At 39.5% G+C, this 17,794-nt stretch overlaps 1 protein-coding gene across 2 annotated transcripts in view; it reads right to left on the bottom strand.

The window, feature by feature from the left end:
* LOC121505663 (chemokine-like protein TAFA-5) overlaps positions 1-17,794 on the bottom strand; it is a 272,623-nt gene that overhangs the window by 165,282 nt on the left and 89,547 nt on the right. Inside the window, exon 1 of one of the 2 annotated variants that reach the window (XM_041781151.1) lies at positions 17,391-17,549. The exons of the other annotated variant lie outside the window; for it this stretch is intronic. Within the exon in view, the coding sequence (XP_041637085.1) occupies positions 17,391-17,481 (91 nt within the window). The 5' untranslated portion in view covers positions 17,482-17,549. Of the gene's footprint in view, positions 1-17,390; positions 17,550-17,794 lie in introns of those variants that run through there. 2 annotated transcript variants of the gene reach the window in all.

The raw sequence follows: 17,794 nt of genomic DNA, 5'->3' as shown, positions 1-17,794 counted from the left end.
CTAACTAATGCGATCTCTAATGGGTCGCCGGGTCACAGCAGGGGCAGGATTATGAATTTAGGTCTAACCCGAGAGCTCACAGGGTCAACATTTGAAAGTTGTTGTTGTTCTTGTGTTTCAAATACATGGGCCAGACGCGGCCATCGAACAGCCCGGGTGGATATGGCCCCGTGTAGTTCCTACAGCACCTCCTCTTTTTGCATTCTGATTAAGGGATGGAAATAAAGTAACAAAATTATTAGTTTAAAAGGTCAAAACACAACATTCAAAGTCAATATACTGATTTTAAAGGGCAACATATCAGATAGAATGCCAAAGTTGGGAGTTTTAAGAATGGAAATATCACATAAAATTAAAAATCAGTTGAAAGGGTGAAAACATGAGTTAAAATTTTGAATTGTGAGTCTAAAAGGTCAAAATGAGGGATTAAAAGGCAAAGTTAAGAGTTTAACAGGTCAAAAGGTGAAATCAAATTGGGAAAGTGAGTTGAAAAGGTCCAAATATGACTTTAAGTTAAAAACTGTGAATTTAAAAGGTTGAATTTTGATGTAAAATGTCAAAATTGTGAATTTAAAAGGTCAAAATATGAAATAAAAAGTCAAACAATAAACTTAATTGTGAGAGGCAAAATTGAAAATATGAAATGAAAACAAGTTGATTTCCTGACTTTTTATTTAAATATTTTCACTCTTTCATCTTTCAGAGGTTAAGTTTACATGTTTATTCTGTAGTAAATCTGCAGACCTCATACCAGCGGGCCAATTACAACAGAAATATGATGTAATATGATCTTGCGGGCCGGGTACAACAGTACCACAGGCTGGATTTGGCCCCCGGGCCTTGAGTTTGACACCCCTGCCACAGGGAAAGTGGAAAAGGTCCCTAAGCTCCTCCCATCCCCCCACCTCAGACTCCATCATTAATTTCAGACTGGTATCACTCCCACTTCAAATAATAGTTCCATTCTGTTTACAAGTCCAAATGAAAAACCCTATGGTGCAGCTAGTCTGCCTAAGTGATCATGCCAAAGATTATCAGAGGGGGTAGAGGGAGCCTTCCATTCTGAAACAGTTAGCTTACATCCTAGCATGAGTGCAGTCTGCAGGACGTCTGTGTTTTCAATCTCATGCGAATCGACCAGATCCTTAATTTGTGGAGCAAATGGAGTGAATTACTGACCACATTTCAGCACAGAGGTCCACAGGAAATTCTAATTCTTTGTGAATCAGCATCTCTGTTACTTTAGGGTTGCAATTTATTATTTTTGAGGTCTCTGCAGCTTTTTCTGACTGAAAAGATAATAGAAGCAGTGTGGAGACTGTTAAAGTTTTGACACATAAATATGCTTTTGTTTTACTTCAGTGAGGAACACTCTTGTCTCAAATGCTCCCTGGGTTAGTCAAGCAGCATGCTTTGACTTTCCAGGGATTGCATAGCAAGAAACCATTGTATGAGTAAATACATGTATGACAATGCACACTAAATACAATAACAGTAGTTTAGAAACAACCCAGAGCATGAATCTCAATATGAGGGTGCAGCATTCTTTATGCTGTAAAGGAGGAGGCTGGGGTGGAGGAGGTGAAGCTCCGCCAGCAGCAGCAGCAGCAGCAGCAGCAGCAGCGTGGTGCATCAGCATTAATGCAAGCAGGGATTAGAGAGAAGTACATATATTATTAAATACACCGCTGCCTTAAGAGGAAGAGCTGTGATTGATTGTTGGAGCTGGGAGACGATAGTTGAAATCAGCTGGCTGTCAGCTGATCCCAGCCAAGTGTATGACCACCATGTCCTGTATGAACTAACGCTAAGCTTCATTTAACTTATTTATTTAACCTGTGCTGTCTAAATATGCTCACAGTCCTTCTGCTCTGCCTCCTACACTTTGTCTCTGCAAACATCTGATTTTATACCAGCTTGATTTAGCCATAGATTTCATGAATAACACATTTTATGATTTGAAATGTGTCGCTCAAGACTCAGCGGTGTTGCTGCAACAGCTGATCTGCACAAGAGGAGAATCTGTCAATGATCCCATTTGAATTCACAGGCAGATGTTACGCCTGCTTGACCCTAGGCCTGCTGCAGCTTCACCAGTGCCTGTATGGCTGGCTGCAGGGTCATCAGCCAGGGACCACCATTCACTGATGTTGCGCCCCTTGTCCCAGAACATCTCGTGGTGGCGGGGCAGTGAACAGGGATGTCTCCCTGACACTCCCTGTAGCCAGCCCTCTTCCAGAGTTTGCAGCTCCCCATGCCTTGGCCGTCTCTTTAGCCAGAGCTAAAAACCTTGCCCTTGCTGCCTTTTCTGCCACCTCCCTAGTTGCCCCGCTAAGAGCTCGTCCACATAGCCCAAGATCTTTTAACAGGCAAGATGTTGAGCCCCCTATAGAGCGTCATGCACCAACTGTGCTCCAGCCATGTTCCCTGCACTCTGCGACCAGGTCAGCGTATTTCATCAACAGCATAAAACTTTTAAAAGTAACAGGAATGGTTTGACTTTCTCTCTCTTCCTCTGCCTGATCACACAGGTGACTTACCCAACCATGATGCATAATGGAAGAGTTAGAGGAGATATTTCACTAGTTTATTAGAAATGGACAGCTTGCTATGATCTAAGAAATGTCAAAATATATAAATGTCTGTTGGAAACTCTGGTTATCAGTATGTATAGGGAACATGAAGAAAATGTCACCTGCAGAATGCAGTGTGCATGACATTGCACTTTTGTTTTGTTTGGACTATAGAAATAAAACTTTAATGTGTATCTGCATTCCTGCAGCCATGTAGTGTCCTCACATTTTCCCTCAGAACTGAAAATCTGAGTAGATTCCAAACTTCACTTATCTGGTGCCAATGCACAACACCAAACTCTGACTTCAGGGGGTATTTCATTAACCCTTAGAGCTCACACGACAGAAATCTGTCCCGCAGGGCAACCCCTTTGTAAACTGCTTGATAACTTTTGAACTGTAAGTCAGAGACACTAACTTGTTTTTTCCTGTGAAAAGTCTGTGTTGTGCCTTTCTTAAAGACCCTGACAGTGAAAACAAATCTGTATTTAGGTTTGTTGTTTGACAGGCCACTGTGTTATGAACCCCTAAATCAAATTTCAGTCCAATAAAACATCTCTAAGTTTACAAAATTAAGCTTCAAAATCATGAAAAAGGAGGCAGTAAAATCTGCTCCAGGATGGTGTGGGCGTGTCTGTTGAATAAGTTGAAGCCACGCCCACTCAGGGGAAATATAGTCCTCTCAAATAAAGAAATGCTACAATCTGAAGTGAGGAAAGCTCTCACACCATTAGCCTGCCTGTTGACCTTTTGTTGCCCTTAGAAGAGACAAAGTCAGTTTTCTGTCTCTAATCTCTGTTATGATGGTTTAAATGATCCATAGACCACTGTGGCCGATAGATTTGGCAAATTTACCTCACAATGAACAAAAAAACCCAGCATTTAACTGACTGCTAACTTTCAATAAAGGCAGTGAAGTCAGCTAACAACAGACTGGATTGAGATGAACTGCTCTGTGATTTTAGATTGGAGTGTTAGAGGGGCGGAGTCATTCCCCACTGTGGACTTGTGACATCATGAGCCCACATATTGACCCCGCCCACATTAAACCCAGCCAGGAAAGAGGTGAAAAACTTTCTAACAGTCCAAATCCAGAATTCAGTCACATGTAGATCTCAGTGATTTCACATGTGTAGAGCAACCATATTCCAACATATCTAGAGTGTTAAAACACAACTTTAGGATTTCACTTTACAGAGTCTTTAATATGTTCTCCATGCATTCCTGAATCTTACAGAACATTTTCTAGAGAGCCTGGAATTGGCTGACTTCTTGGGGTCTCTGAGGACAGCGTTATTGTATACAACATGAAGTGACACAGTTTAGAAAAACATCAATAACTCTGGAACCATAAGTCATAGATACACACTCTGTTTACCCCTGAAAGTTGACCCTTTTGTCATTCGTTTGCTACCCCGATGTCTCAGTAACCCTTAACCCTTTACCTACTGAGCCGGTGTCGGTGCTGTGTTTTATATGCCCTGAGTATTATTACCGTAACTCTGTCAAAGTTTGTCCGATCAGAAAAATTCCAACGGTGTTGGAAAGCTGAGAATTGTGGGCATGCTCACATATATGGTTCATTACAGTACTTGCCACTATATGATGTGGGCATTCATAGCAAAACACCAGAAGTATCGCGAGACTGCTACACGGATTCTCAGCACTCAATCTAAAATATTCCAACGCTGACAGAGAGCTGAGAATCTGTGCTTTCTGGCAATATATGATGTGTGGTACATATATCACAGTAATGTCGAACAGCACCGCAAAAACGACAGCTTTGGCAGAAGACGAGTGAGTAAAGGAGGGTGAGGGAGAGCGGTGTTTTGTTTTCAAAAAATAGCGTTAGATAGTGGCATTTGTGCGTGTCTGTCATATGCAATAACAATGTGTTACTTGAGAATGCTGAGAATGCATTTTTCCACCTTTATTTGCACTAATTTTCTCCTATGTATATAGTATCTTTTGCGCTGTGTTTTGCACACCCAGAGTCCTTGACTCAGAAAATGACTGGTGATTGTTGTAAACATGTACAGGTTCACATTTCAAATGTCCAATCAAAACTTCATGAGCAATAACAACATTTCTTCTCATGAAAGCCATGAAAAACAAATCAGTTGTTGTGTTTTTCTTCTTTTAAACTGCTGATAATTCCATATAATGTGCAATAATCATTAACCAGATGTTGAAAAGTCAAGTTCAAGTACTCCTGGGAAAAGGGACCAAAGCTCTCAGACTTAGGGCATTTCCTGACTATTTTACAGCCAGAATAACAAAATATGTCCAAATCGCCATTTTTAGCCTCAGTAGGTAAAGGGTTAAGGATGCTGTTCTACCTAGCCCAGAACTTCGGTGACTTTTCGGAGTCTTGAAAGACAATAAGTGTCTTTTTGTCCATTTTTAACCAATTTTTCGATCATGTACTTTGGCTTTCTTCGGTGGGTAGTGCCATATTTGTTGAGGGCAATGTTTACATGCAATGCATTGTGGGAGGGGTTGTCCTCCAGTTGCAAGATGTTGGGTCTCTACTGCTTAAAGGAATGGCAGAAATGAATCTTGACTTTTTTATATATATGCAGATATTTTCAAAATCTTTACTCTTGGAATGTTTATTTTTTCAGTTTTGTCCCCAAGAGATGGAGAACAGGTCTGTGCAAAGAAAGTGCTTAGTCACTATTTACCTTGAGTTTCAGATTCTGATTTGTTTTTTCTTTTGTCTTTAGAGTCCTACAACTTTTTCAAAATTCTAGTGGAATCACCGTAGTAGATTTGTTCTTAAAGCCCAGGTTGTCCTGAAAAAAAGGTGTTTAGAGCCTGACTGTGCACCACAGGTTTGATGTTTTACAGGCATTTTAAGACAAAAAATCCAGACAAGACATGATGGTGAAAAAATAGCCGTGAGCTCTCAGGGTTAATAATCAGAGGTAATGCTTATCGTGTACTAAGAGGGCATCAGACTGACTCAATTTGACAGTTTTACTCCAGGATCATGTCTGTGCTTCCGCACTAGAACACTTTACAACTTCATAAGACAAAGAATAAACAAGATCAAACATGCAATGATTGGAATAATGGTACCCAGGAAACCTGCTGAATTCTAATTTACCACTATGATGGCTGCCAAGCCTCGCAAGCTTATGTCAATTATGTCGATGATGATCACCATAAGTGCAGCAAGCACGCCGAGTTACCTCGCTTAGTTGCATGACTAACATCCATGTCAGCACCTTTCCCACTGCATTCCATAATGGTATTAGAAGATAAATGAGTGGCACTGCTTGTTATGACCCATAATGTTACGGCTTGTCTTTTACAGTGGGCTAAACCCATTTTCTCTTGCTGCGCTACATCAAGATTAGGAATTGAACCCCACAAGCAATCTATTCAAGGGTGCAAAAAGCTAAGAGGATGTGACGTGCCAATGTTTTTCAGAGATTTTCATTATGTGTCATTCTATTCTAATTCATTTTCAATTGGACCATAAGAGATGTCGCCATGAGCAGTACAAAAGGCAGGAGCGAACGAGGGAGGATCTTGTTTAGCTGCAAGACATCACGAAAAAGAAAATAATGATCTTTATGAAATTGCTTTAGACACAATCTGACAGCCGAGACAAAGCAAGTGGCTGGCCTTGTTCGAATCGATAAAGCATCCATTAGTTTTCTAAAGAGTAACACGCAATTTGTTTCAGTGGAGCAGCATAGAATCAGTAATATTCAGCCCCTTTGACACAACGCGCTAATGCACTATAGCCAACCTAATGTGAGATTAAACCTACATTTCTGTCAGATGGAAATGGAAAAAACGCTTCAAACGCACTGGATCCATAAAGCATGACCAAGCCTGTTATCACAGCAACCATATTTGTGTCACAACAGCCTCCAGGGCCAAGCCTCTGTAAGGACGGGAAAACCTTGTGTCTAAATCCATTCAAATGACTGTGATCTCACGCACAAAGGAGATCAAACTTCTTAAGTACCTATTGATCAACTAGATGAACAGAGACGCGGCGATTGATCGAAGAGAGGGATGACCTCATCTCTACCTTTGACACAGCAGGAAAGCACAAATTGAAACCGCAGAAGGGTGAGCACACTTCTCACCCATCATTTCCCCAAGAATGTGTGGACGTATCACACTCATGCACCCGGGTGGTCAAAGGATCAATAGTCTGGATCAGTGTTACTCAACCCTGCTCAACCAAAGAGCCAAACTGTTGAAAATACCTCCGCGAGAGCCACAATCCAAGAGGTGAAAAGGGGCGAAAACGGCTTGAAGTAGCAATAAAAATAAGTTAAAGGTGGCAAAAATGGTCCAAAAGTGGCAAAAATGTGGCAAAAACAAAAAAAGGAAACAAGTGGTATTTAATGGCAAAAGGTAGTTTAAATGGGTGAAAAGTGGTGAAAAACAGCAAAAATGTGCAAAAACTGGCAAAAAGAAGTTCAAAAATGGACAAATAGAGGAAACAAGTGTTATTTAATGGCAAAAGGTAGCCTAAATGGGCAAAATATAGTGGAAGAAAATGGTGAAAAGGGGTAAAAACAGGCAAAAAATTGGAAAAATGTGTCATAAAGAAGTGGGAAAAATGGTCCAAAAGTGGCAAAAAAATGAGAGAAAAGTGACTAAAATGGGAAAAAAAAAACAGTCAAGAGTGGCAAATAGGGCAAAAAAATGGGAAACAATTGTTATTTAATGGCAAAAGGTAGCTGAAATGGGCAAAACATGATGAAAAAAATGGTGAAAAGGGGTAAAAATGGCAAAAAATTGGAAAAATGTGTCATAAAGAAGTGGGGAAAATGGGCCAAAAAAAATAGAAAAAAAGGCTCATTAATGGCAAAGGTAGCTTAAAGGGGCGAAAAGTGGCAAAAAAAAGGTGAAAAACAGCAAAAAAATGAATAAATTGAACAATTAAGTCTGACTCTGATTAAAGCCTTCTGTATAAGCCTGGGAAACAAACTCACTGATGTGATTAATTTCTGAGGTCAAAGTTCCCTTTCTGTAAGGATTTCTGGGGGAATAATATTTCAAATTTAGACATAAAAGAGCCAGAAATCAACACAAAGGAGCCACATGTGGTTCCAGAGCCACAGGTTGAGCACCACTGGTCAGGAGGGTTGGCTTATGAATAAAACGGACAAAGGGACAGGCTCGGTTTCCTCAAATCAGCACTCCTTTAACTTGTTTATCTCAATTAATACACTATGAGAGGAAGATCATCCAAGAGGAGGGAAGGTCTCCTCGTTGAGAAATGTTCTTGATGGACATAATGCCAGTGTTGCAAGATTGCACACAGAGGAATCCGCCCTTCCTTGGAGGAAAACGCTGATCCGAGGGGATCTTTCTCCCACCAGCTGACAAGCAGATAGACAAATGGCCCTGCTAGTCTCTAACCTCTCCAACTCCTGGCCCTCCTAGCTCCCTCGTGTCTGTGTGCCAAACGCTCCTCCTCCTGTGCTCTTCAATCATGTATGTATGTGTACACACACTCACATGACTCATTTACGCTGCTTACACTGACCAAAACGCACTCCCTCGCTACTGCATGAGGTTTTAATTAATGATTCAGATGCAGTTATTAAAAACCACTCAATCCTTTATGCATTTTCTCACATCTTACATCCAAGAAGAGCACAATCTAGCAATCAACACTAGCTTGCTGATCTGGGCCACTTTTATCACCAGCATCTATATTACATTAATGCGCCCGAGGCTGTTACATCAAATGTCCTTGCTGCTATAAAGTTTTACATAGCGGCTCAGTTCTGTGTCTTCAGGCTTGGACTGGCAGGGCCTTTAGGAGTTTCACTTTGTGGATTGAAGTGATGTCTCTCTTAACGTCACTATTTCCAAAGGCCAATAAGCCTCTCCTGTAAAAACAGGAAGCCGGAGAGGAACCCTCACAGCCAGCTCTTCATTCCAACCACTTCCTCTTTTAACGGTCCCACAGCACTGCCAAAATGCAATCAATAAGACTTTAGGAAAAACTGGGTGCAATAGAGCACACTTTTACTGTCCCACAATCAATAGGAAGAGTAGAAAACAGTGCCATGAGTAAATATTGGAAGAGGCTCTCTCTCCCACACACACAAATGAAAAGTGCCTCTGGACATGGGGCACAGGGGGGTTGTTTGCAGTAGGCTTAGATTACCTTAAAACCACCACAGGTCCCTGCTGCAGCTGTGATTGATTTATCACAGCGATTCAATTAGCAAACCTTTTAATTAATGAATCAATTACATAATTGATTATTGTGCAGTACCTAATGGGAATCACCTGACACTGAACATTTCAGGTGCTCATTTTAACTGCAGATTTTATATCAAGAGAAGCTGTGTTAACTCAAGTGAACAAAAAAAGCTGACCCCAGTGAGGATTTGCCAAGTAAAATATGTTCTTTCCTCTGTATGCTAAAGGAATAATGCTGCATCATTAAATATATGCATATTAACTTTAAGTTACTTAAGCCTAAAGGTGTGCTTCAGGGCTAAATTCCTGAAAATCCCTCCTCGCTAGAGATGAATAATTGATGCTTTAAGCGGGAGAATCGCTTAACAACTACACCTCTCTGAGTCATATTAAAGTCAGATATTTACCGCTGCTCTTTCTGGCCCTGTAATTAAATAATCTACAGCTTTAAATGCAGGAGATGCTTGGAAAATTACTGTGCCTTTAAAAAACTCTATCATGCAGTCAGAATTTTAAACAAAGTTAATTTTTGATGGAAAAGGAAATTATATTTCCCAGATGGATAATGAAATTTAAAGAGTTGGATTAGAATCACAGGTGGGTGACATGGAGAAAAAAACATTAAAGTTTTTCCTGAAGGCTGCAGTGTCGACAGTGGTCTCTCTCTGTGAACCCTGAGGATGCAGTCTCTTAAATCGTCGAAAGAAAATTATGCAAACTTTGTGCAGAAATACCTCTTCTTTGCATCCTGATAGTATAGAGCAGGGGTGTCAAACTCAGTCGCAGCATACGAGGGTAAACCAGTAATAAAATATGAAAAAACAGCACTGATGATAAATCATTTAGAAATTAAAAAAGTCAAAATGATAAGTTTTAAAGCTCCAAATCTGAGATAAAAAGTCCACCTTATTAGTTCAAAAGGTCAGGACACGATATTAAAAAAGGTAAAATAACATCAATAAAGGTCAAAATCTGAGTTAAAATTGAAATCTTGAGTTTAAAAGTCAAAATATGACATCAAATTTTAAATTGTGAGTCTGATTGGTCAAAATATGTGATTAAAAAGCCAAAATTAGGAGTTGAAAATATCAAAACATCAGCTAAAATTCAAAAATGATGACTTAAAAAGTTGAAGATGACTTAAATTTAAAATTGTGAATCTAAAAGGTCAAAATATGAAATAAAAAGTCAAAATTAGGAATTTAAAATGTCAAATTTGAGAAAAAATTGAAATCATGAATTTGAAAGGATAAAATACCTGATTAAAAAGCCAAAATAATGAGTTTAAAAGTTGAAAATATAACTTAAAACTTCAAATTGTGAATCTAAAAGACAAAAATATGACATATAAAGTCCAAACTATGAGTTGAAAAAGTCAAAGAATGAAATAAAAAGTCAACAGAGCTCCTCTGGCTAAAGGTCCTTCCAAAAAATCTTTTGTACCAAATGCCATCGCCATCTTGAATTCGACAGAGTGACCAATCCACACTTATAACCCGAACTGCTCTACCTCTATGTTTTATCTATTTATTTTACTAGATCCCATTTTACCTCTTACCTCTGTTTTTATTGTGTCTATTATACGTTTTTATGTATGACGATGTTTGTATTTTAGTGCTTTTTGTCTCCTGTGCTGGTGAGCCTCGGTGGACAATAAAGATTTATTTTATTCTATTCTATTCTATTCTAACATCATAAGTTTGAGTTGTAATCCTGCAATCATGCAAAATCATGCAAAATTGTTGTAAATATAATTATGAAAAAATCAAAAACTCAACTGTAGTTATTGGTAATAAAAGGGGTAGGATTAAATAAGCTTTATACTTCTTCCTACTCTTTTTTTGAACATGTAAATGCGACAAATGCAAGATATCTTCAACAGTCTATCTGTGTTGTTTTACTGCATACACATGGGTGACTGTATTTCTTTATGGTGACTAGCTCTGATTGTTTTTTTGTTTTTTTTTACATGTTCGAAATAAGGAATAAAGAAAGAAAGAAAGTTATAAAATAACAACACACATTAATTTCTTTTCCCACATTCCTGACTTTTTATCTAATTTTTCTTATTCTTCCTGATTTTTATGGCTTAACACGGATATTTTAAATAATCAAGGTTAGTTTACATTTTTATACTGGAGGAAATCTGCAGACCTCATACTGGTGGGCCAGTTAGATTAGAGATATGATATGATCTTGCGGGCCGGATATAACCGTTCCCGGGCCGGATTTGGCCCCCGGGCCTTGAGTTTGACACCCTGAAGGCTGGTTAGAGCTCTTTTTAAGGATGCATTCTTAAGTTTCAGTTTCATTTTCAGCCGCTCTCACAATCAGTAGTTACAATCAATGTTAAAAGTAGTTAAAAATAAAATAAAATCCTGCAGCACTGTGAAAACACTGATCACTAGTGATAAAATATCAGTCTTTCTGTTTCTCACAAAACCACTGGCTACTGCTCAACTCTGCTGAATATAAATGTTATCATTCAAAGATGAGGGGATCAGGCATCTTTAGACTACAGGCGTGCCATAGTGAGAAGTCTTTTACCTGCAGTTACCCACATTTGTAAACATGACTTTATAATGCAACACTGCAGCATCTTCTTTCAATGGAAAAGAGAAAACAGCTCAAAGCTGGTGAATGACAGAATCTCTTCTAGAGTGCAGGCGTGCACAGCCCCCCTTTCTGAACTCGTGTCTAAAGACGTGACAGGGCTGTCCTCTTCACAGGCCGCGTACTTGCATGACACAAAGCATTTGCCACTGCTTGACCCAAATCTTCCCGAGGCTGCTCAGGAGCAGAGCTTCCACGCCGCATTATCTAATCCATATCCCTTTTTGAAGGAAGATAGCCAGGACTGTTTTTTTGCCCTCGGTGGAAAAAGATTTTGGGTGTCGTGTATGGAGACACACATTTTTTGTAACTGTGGCTCATTACGGCTCACGCTGTGGTTTCACCTGGGGATCGATAACTCCAGCCGCCAAGCAGAGTGGTGGCCTGTTTGAGAGAAGTAGGGGATGTTGAGAGGCCACTGGAGTGTACGGGACTCTAGGATTTATAACCTGGCTCTCTGCATGATTTTAACAATCAAATTAAACATGTTTTAAGACCCGAATTGAGCTGTAACGAATGAGAGGTGTGAGATTTCTCGGTACACTGGACCAGGACTGAATCTCTGATTTAATGACCTGTTTATAACATTTAAAATGGTATAGGGCAATTTTTTGAGCCTCTACTCTATCAATATACAGTTCACTGATATTTATCATAACATATTTCAGTGCTGAACTATTAAAAACAGGATAGTACTTATTATCAGGACACACCTGTGAAAATAAGGGGCTGAAGACATTTCTAGGTGGTAGACCAGATGATAACTGGACTAGTGTGTCACAACATTACAGAGTGTGTTTATTTACAGTGAGTCAGACAAAATCAAAGAGGGCTCTGTGGACATCTAACACTGAATTATGGAGAATATTTCTGCAACAATTTGTGGGAAAAGATGATTAAAATCATATAAGGTTGGCTAGAAAACAAAGACTGGATAAGAACATGTCCTGTTCAAAATGCCTGCAAAAATCTAGACCTCTGGTTCAGTCAGACTTTTTCAGAGGCATCTGGCTGCAGAGGTGTTTTGGGCTCTACAATGGGGCGACCTTGTCTGTGGGGTGGGAAGTGACGTACAAGCCCTTGTTGGTTCTCTCATTACTTTGTGGTGTGTTATCTTTTATTTCTTCTCCCTCTTACCTTAACCCTAAACTTTAGGGTTTGGATGCCCAACCCTAACTCTCTTCAGGGTTTCCTTAGTTTGTGGCATGCAATTTCAAATTTTATTCAAACCCCTTCTCCCTTATCATAACCCTAACATTTAGGGTCAAGGTGCCTAATCCTCTTCGGGGTTTCCTTTGTCTTCTAGTGTGTTTTTTTTGTTTGTTTGTTTGTTTGTTTTTCTTTTATCCCCCTCCCCTTACCTTAACCCTAACCTTTAGGGTTCAGGTGCCTAGCCCCAATCCTTTTTGGATTTTTCCTTAGTATGTGGTGTGTTATTGTAAATTTTTTCCCTTCCTCGTTCCCCTAACCCTAACATTAGGCCCTGGGTGTCCAACCATAACCATCTTTGGGTTTCCTTTTTGGTGAGTAACCCTAGTGCCCTCAAGTGCCTAGCCCTAACCTTTTTTGGGTTTTTCCTTAGTCTGTGGTGTGGTATTTTTAATTGTATCCCTTCCCCCTACCCCCTACCCTAACATTTAAGATTTGGGTACATCACCGTAACCCTCTTTTGGTTTTCCTTAGTTTGTAGTGTGATATTTTTAATTGTATCCCCCTCAGTAGATTTTGAGTTTAGAAAATAGCCACCTTCTGTAACCTCTGAAAGGCAGTGGAACATACACATCATTCAGTTCATCATCCAGTTAAGGCTTGGATGACGAACATCACTTCCTGTTCCATGATTGAGGTTGCACCTCTGCAGAGGTTTGCAACAGATGATCCTAAACGGCCTACCATAGACGTCTGCAGCTAGAGTCTCAGACTTTTTAAGATTGTTTAAGCCTTAAATTTCAAAAATGCAATTTAAGACTTTTCACAGATCTGCAGGATTCTGTATAAATGAATAAAAGAAACCATGCAACAGTGCTCCAATTCAAGTTTTCAGTACAACAAAGACATGTCTGTCTTTGAAGAACGAAACAGTGAGGATATCTGAAGGGTACAGCTCTAAAGGAGTTTAGTGGAGGAACTGATCATTATTTATTTTCAGCACATTTAAATCTTTCTTAAATCAAGTAGTATCATGATTCAGTGAAGTATTTCCCCAGACAGCCTCTATTTATCACACTCAAACTCTACACCAGACATTTAAACTAATTCTCTTACACCATTTTTTCATTTAAAAAATTATAGCACAGATCTTAAGTTTCAGACTTGGCGCTACATTTAATAGACATCAAGGAGAAGATGCAAATCAATCTCGCAGAATTATAATATTTATTTCCTCAATAGCTGCCAGCTCTAAATTTCCCTCATGACTCTCTGCACCTAGGAGGATCATTATCCAGTGTGAAGAATACAATCAGATACAGAAAATGTTCAACAAAAAAATCTCTAAATCTTGCATGTTTGCTTTTCACTTATTTTGTACTGATTGTTTTGAATTCTAATTTGAATGGAATCCAAGGAGTTCCTGAATGTATCAAAATTAATCATTTTCCCTTATTCTAAAGGGGGAATCATCCAGGATTCACCGGTGAATCAGCAAACCAGTAAATGTTCCATAAATCGGTCAAACTCTCTATTGCAGGGGTGTCAAACTCAAGGCCTGGGGTCAAATCCAGCCCGGGGAATGGTTTTATCAGCGCCGTATGATCACATCATATTTCTAATCTAACTGGAGCACCAGTATGAGGTCTGCAGATTTACTCCAGTATGAAGATGTAAACTTGACCTCCATTACTTAAACTATCCTTGTTAAGCCATAAAATCTGAAAAAGTATGGAGCAAAAAAATTAGATTACAAGTCAGGAAAAGAGATTAATTTGTGTTTTTGTTTTAAAATTTCAATTTTGCATCTCAGGATTATAACTCAAATTTATGATCTTTTTCATGCTTTGACCTTTTTTCAACTCATAATTTAAACTTTATGTGTCATATTCGTATCTTTTAGATTCACAATTTTAAGTTTTCAGTCATGGTTTTATCTTTTAAACTCATTATTTTGGCTTTTGAATCCCATATTCTGTCCTTTTAAACTCATGATTTCAAATTTTTCTCAAATTTGACATTTTCAATTCCTAATTTTGACTTTTATATCATATTTTGACCTTTTAGATTCACAATTTTAAATTTAAGTCAAACCTTAACTTTTTAAGTCATCATTTTTGAATTTTAGCTCATATTTTGACATTTTCAACTCCTAACTTTGGCTTTTTAATCCCATATTTTGACCTATCAGACTCACAATTTAAAATTTGATGTCATATTTTGACTTTTAAACTCAAGATTTGAATTTTAACTCAGATTTTGACCTTTATCGACATTATTTCACTGTTTTTAATATCACATCCTGACCTTTTGAACTAATAAGGTGGACTTTTTATCTCAGAGTTGGAGCTTTTAAAATTACATATATATATATATATATATATATATATATATTTTTTTTTTTTTTTTTTTTTTTTTTCTAAATGATTTATCGTCAGTGCTATTTTTTATTTTTTTTATTTTTTTTTTTTCATATTACTGGTGAAAATGAGGTTGGCAGTTTAAGGTTGTGTTGGCCCTCATAGGCTCTCAGGTTAGACCTAAATCCAGAATCTGGCCCCTGCTGTGATTGAGTTCGACACCCCTGACTTAGGAGGATCGTTATCCAGTGTGAAGAATAAAATCAGATACAGAAAATGTTCAACAAAAAAATCTAAATCTTGCATAATGTTTGCTTTTCACTTATTATGCACTGATTGTTTTGAATTCTAATTTGAATGGAATCCGAGGAATTCCTGAATATATCAAAATTGATCCTAAGGGGGGAAAATCATCCAGGATTCACCGGTGAATCCACAAACCAGGAACTGCTCCATGAACCTGTCAAACTCTCTATTGCCATATGACAAATATCTCGGCCAATGAACAGCAAAATGGGATTTGCTCCATTGCTTGAATTATTGAAGTGGACAGTGGGAGAAAATTTATGGCGTAAAATTCATCCACATTCCCTATGCATGATGTTTTAATACGTTTGTCCGTTCCTAATCCATCCTCTCTGTTTCCTTACTGCAAAATCCTACGACACAGCTCACACTCACATGATTGCACAACTTATAAAATACACCCTTTTGTGTTTGACTATGTTGCAAAGAGAGAGTGTGTTACATTGCACTGTGCATCCTGAATCTATACGGTGCTAGACAACCTGCAGAAAACATACCACCATTCACACACACACACGCACACACACCACGCTGCATGTAAACAGATCAGACAATCAATCCAGCACCATAGAGGGGAGACTAAAAATACATTTCTCCACTTCCTTTTGTTCTAATTCACATAGGAGACGCTTGTGTTGTACAGCCCCAGTGTTCTTATGAAGGGATATGTGAGCCAAGATTAAAGGAGGTCTGTTCTTTTTAAGGCCCCTCGTGCATGTCTTTCATTATCCTCATCCCCAAAAGACTTTCACTAATGCAGTCCTTTGAATTCACATTATCAGTTAGTATTATTAGCCCTTACAGCTGGCTTTGACCTTGGCTATTCTTGTAGTTTAAAGTGAGCATATTCTCACCCTTCCTTTGTGCAACCTCTCTTGCTCCATCGCTCTCTGGCAGATTTCAGCAGGGAGCTTATAAACCGTAGGAACTTCTCCTGAATGTCCAGCAGCAAAGTTAAAAGCTATTCGGTGTCAAGTTTGAAAGTGGAGAAAATGCAGGCTTAGGGGAAAACACCTTGGTGTAAAAGCACAACATGATACAGACAAACATCCACAGTGAAGGTCAAAAATATTGCCTTGCAAGTAAACAAGCTCAACAATGCTGATGGCCTGAATCTAATGACTGTCCCTCGCATTAGCACAGCTATAACCAGCACTTTTTTCACATTGTTGGGTGGCTACACAATCCTCTTTTTGACCTCTGTGGAAAAGACCAGCATGCCACAGTCAATTAAAACTGCAAAGCAAGGATTTAGGACACTTGCCAGAACAAAATCCTGAACTCCCCTCGTCTCCAGTTTTGGCTGACTGACAATTTTTTTTTTTTTTTTTTGCTCTCCCTTTCAGTATGGCAGGACATTCTCCTACCAGTAGTCAAGGGCTCACCCCATCGAGGAGAGTGTTTGCCACTGCTTGACCTGAATATTTGCCCAGGGCCGGAGGCAGGGTAGAGATGGCAGGCCGACCCAAGCCAACCAGCACGGAGGAAAACCCTTGTGCCAAACAGACTCTGCTCGCCCCGGGGTGTACACGCAAAAAGGGAATATTAAGTGGTGTTTTTGTGCCAGGTTCACACAGTACAGTAAATCCCCGGGTTACACTGTTTGACTTTCATAAGGAGCGTGAGCCGTAAGTGTAGTCGACCTTTGCACGAGGCCCTCCCTGCAGACAGATTTATATTTATAAAGCAGGTAGAATGAATTCATAAGGTGTGTATTTTTTCTAAATTATATCTCTCAAAGCTGCACCTCTACCCACAATGCAACAATGTCCTTCTACACAGCATGGCAACCTGGGGTGATAAATGTAGGCACTGCTGCCAGGTGTGTGAGGGACTGGGATTAGGATTGAAAACACAATTAAAGGTAAATGGAGGCACATTGACCCCAGTGTTACCCTACAGCTAGACTCTAGTGCCATCTATTGAAAACGCTTTTAAGAACAAACCATTTATAGCGCGTTTTTACGCAAAAGCTTCAACCTTTGGCACATGATCCATTTATGCTCCACTGTCAATAACTTGTTGATGAGCTCAAATAAAGCCACGTGCCTCCTTTATTTAGAACAGATTCGTCATTTTCACCAAGAAAATGTCGAATTGTGATTGCGCTGCGCACACTGACTGGGAAACTTCATATTAACTTCATGTGGGTTACTGCGTCCTCAGACAGTGATAGCATCGTGGAAGTGGGATGCATTACCTTCTTTCAGCAGGCGGGAGTGAATAAGCAACAGAAGAAAGCAGCAGATCGCCGCTCCGGTCAGTGCCCACGCAACTCTGAGCAGCTGCATCCTGGCGTAGGAAGGTTTAGTGGCGGACCGAGACAGTCGTGCAGGCAGGAGAGAGACGCTGCACCTCAGCTCACAGACACACGCTGACTCATATTCTGCCGGCCGTGTAGTTCAGCATTCATCCTTTCCGTGTTAAATCCTCAGTTAATAGTCCCGTATGGATATGAAACAGGGGGGTGGAATCTGACAAATATGCGCTCTTGCTTCGCCGCCGGTGCGTCAGAGTGGCTCCAAACACTAGGGCGATTAACCCCCGATCACCGTCTGAGGGGTTGGCATTCCTCCTCACACTCCTTCACCTCTCTTGTGTGGG

Source organism: Cheilinus undulatus, linkage group 23, assembly GCF_018320785.1.
Source record: "Cheilinus undulatus linkage group 23, ASM1832078v1, whole genome shotgun sequence".
NCBI lineage: Eukaryota > Metazoa > Chordata > Actinopteri > Labriformes > Labridae > Cheilinus > Cheilinus undulatus.
Note: the sequence above shows the minus strand (reverse complement) of the source record. Positions and strands in the feature narration are given on the sequence as shown.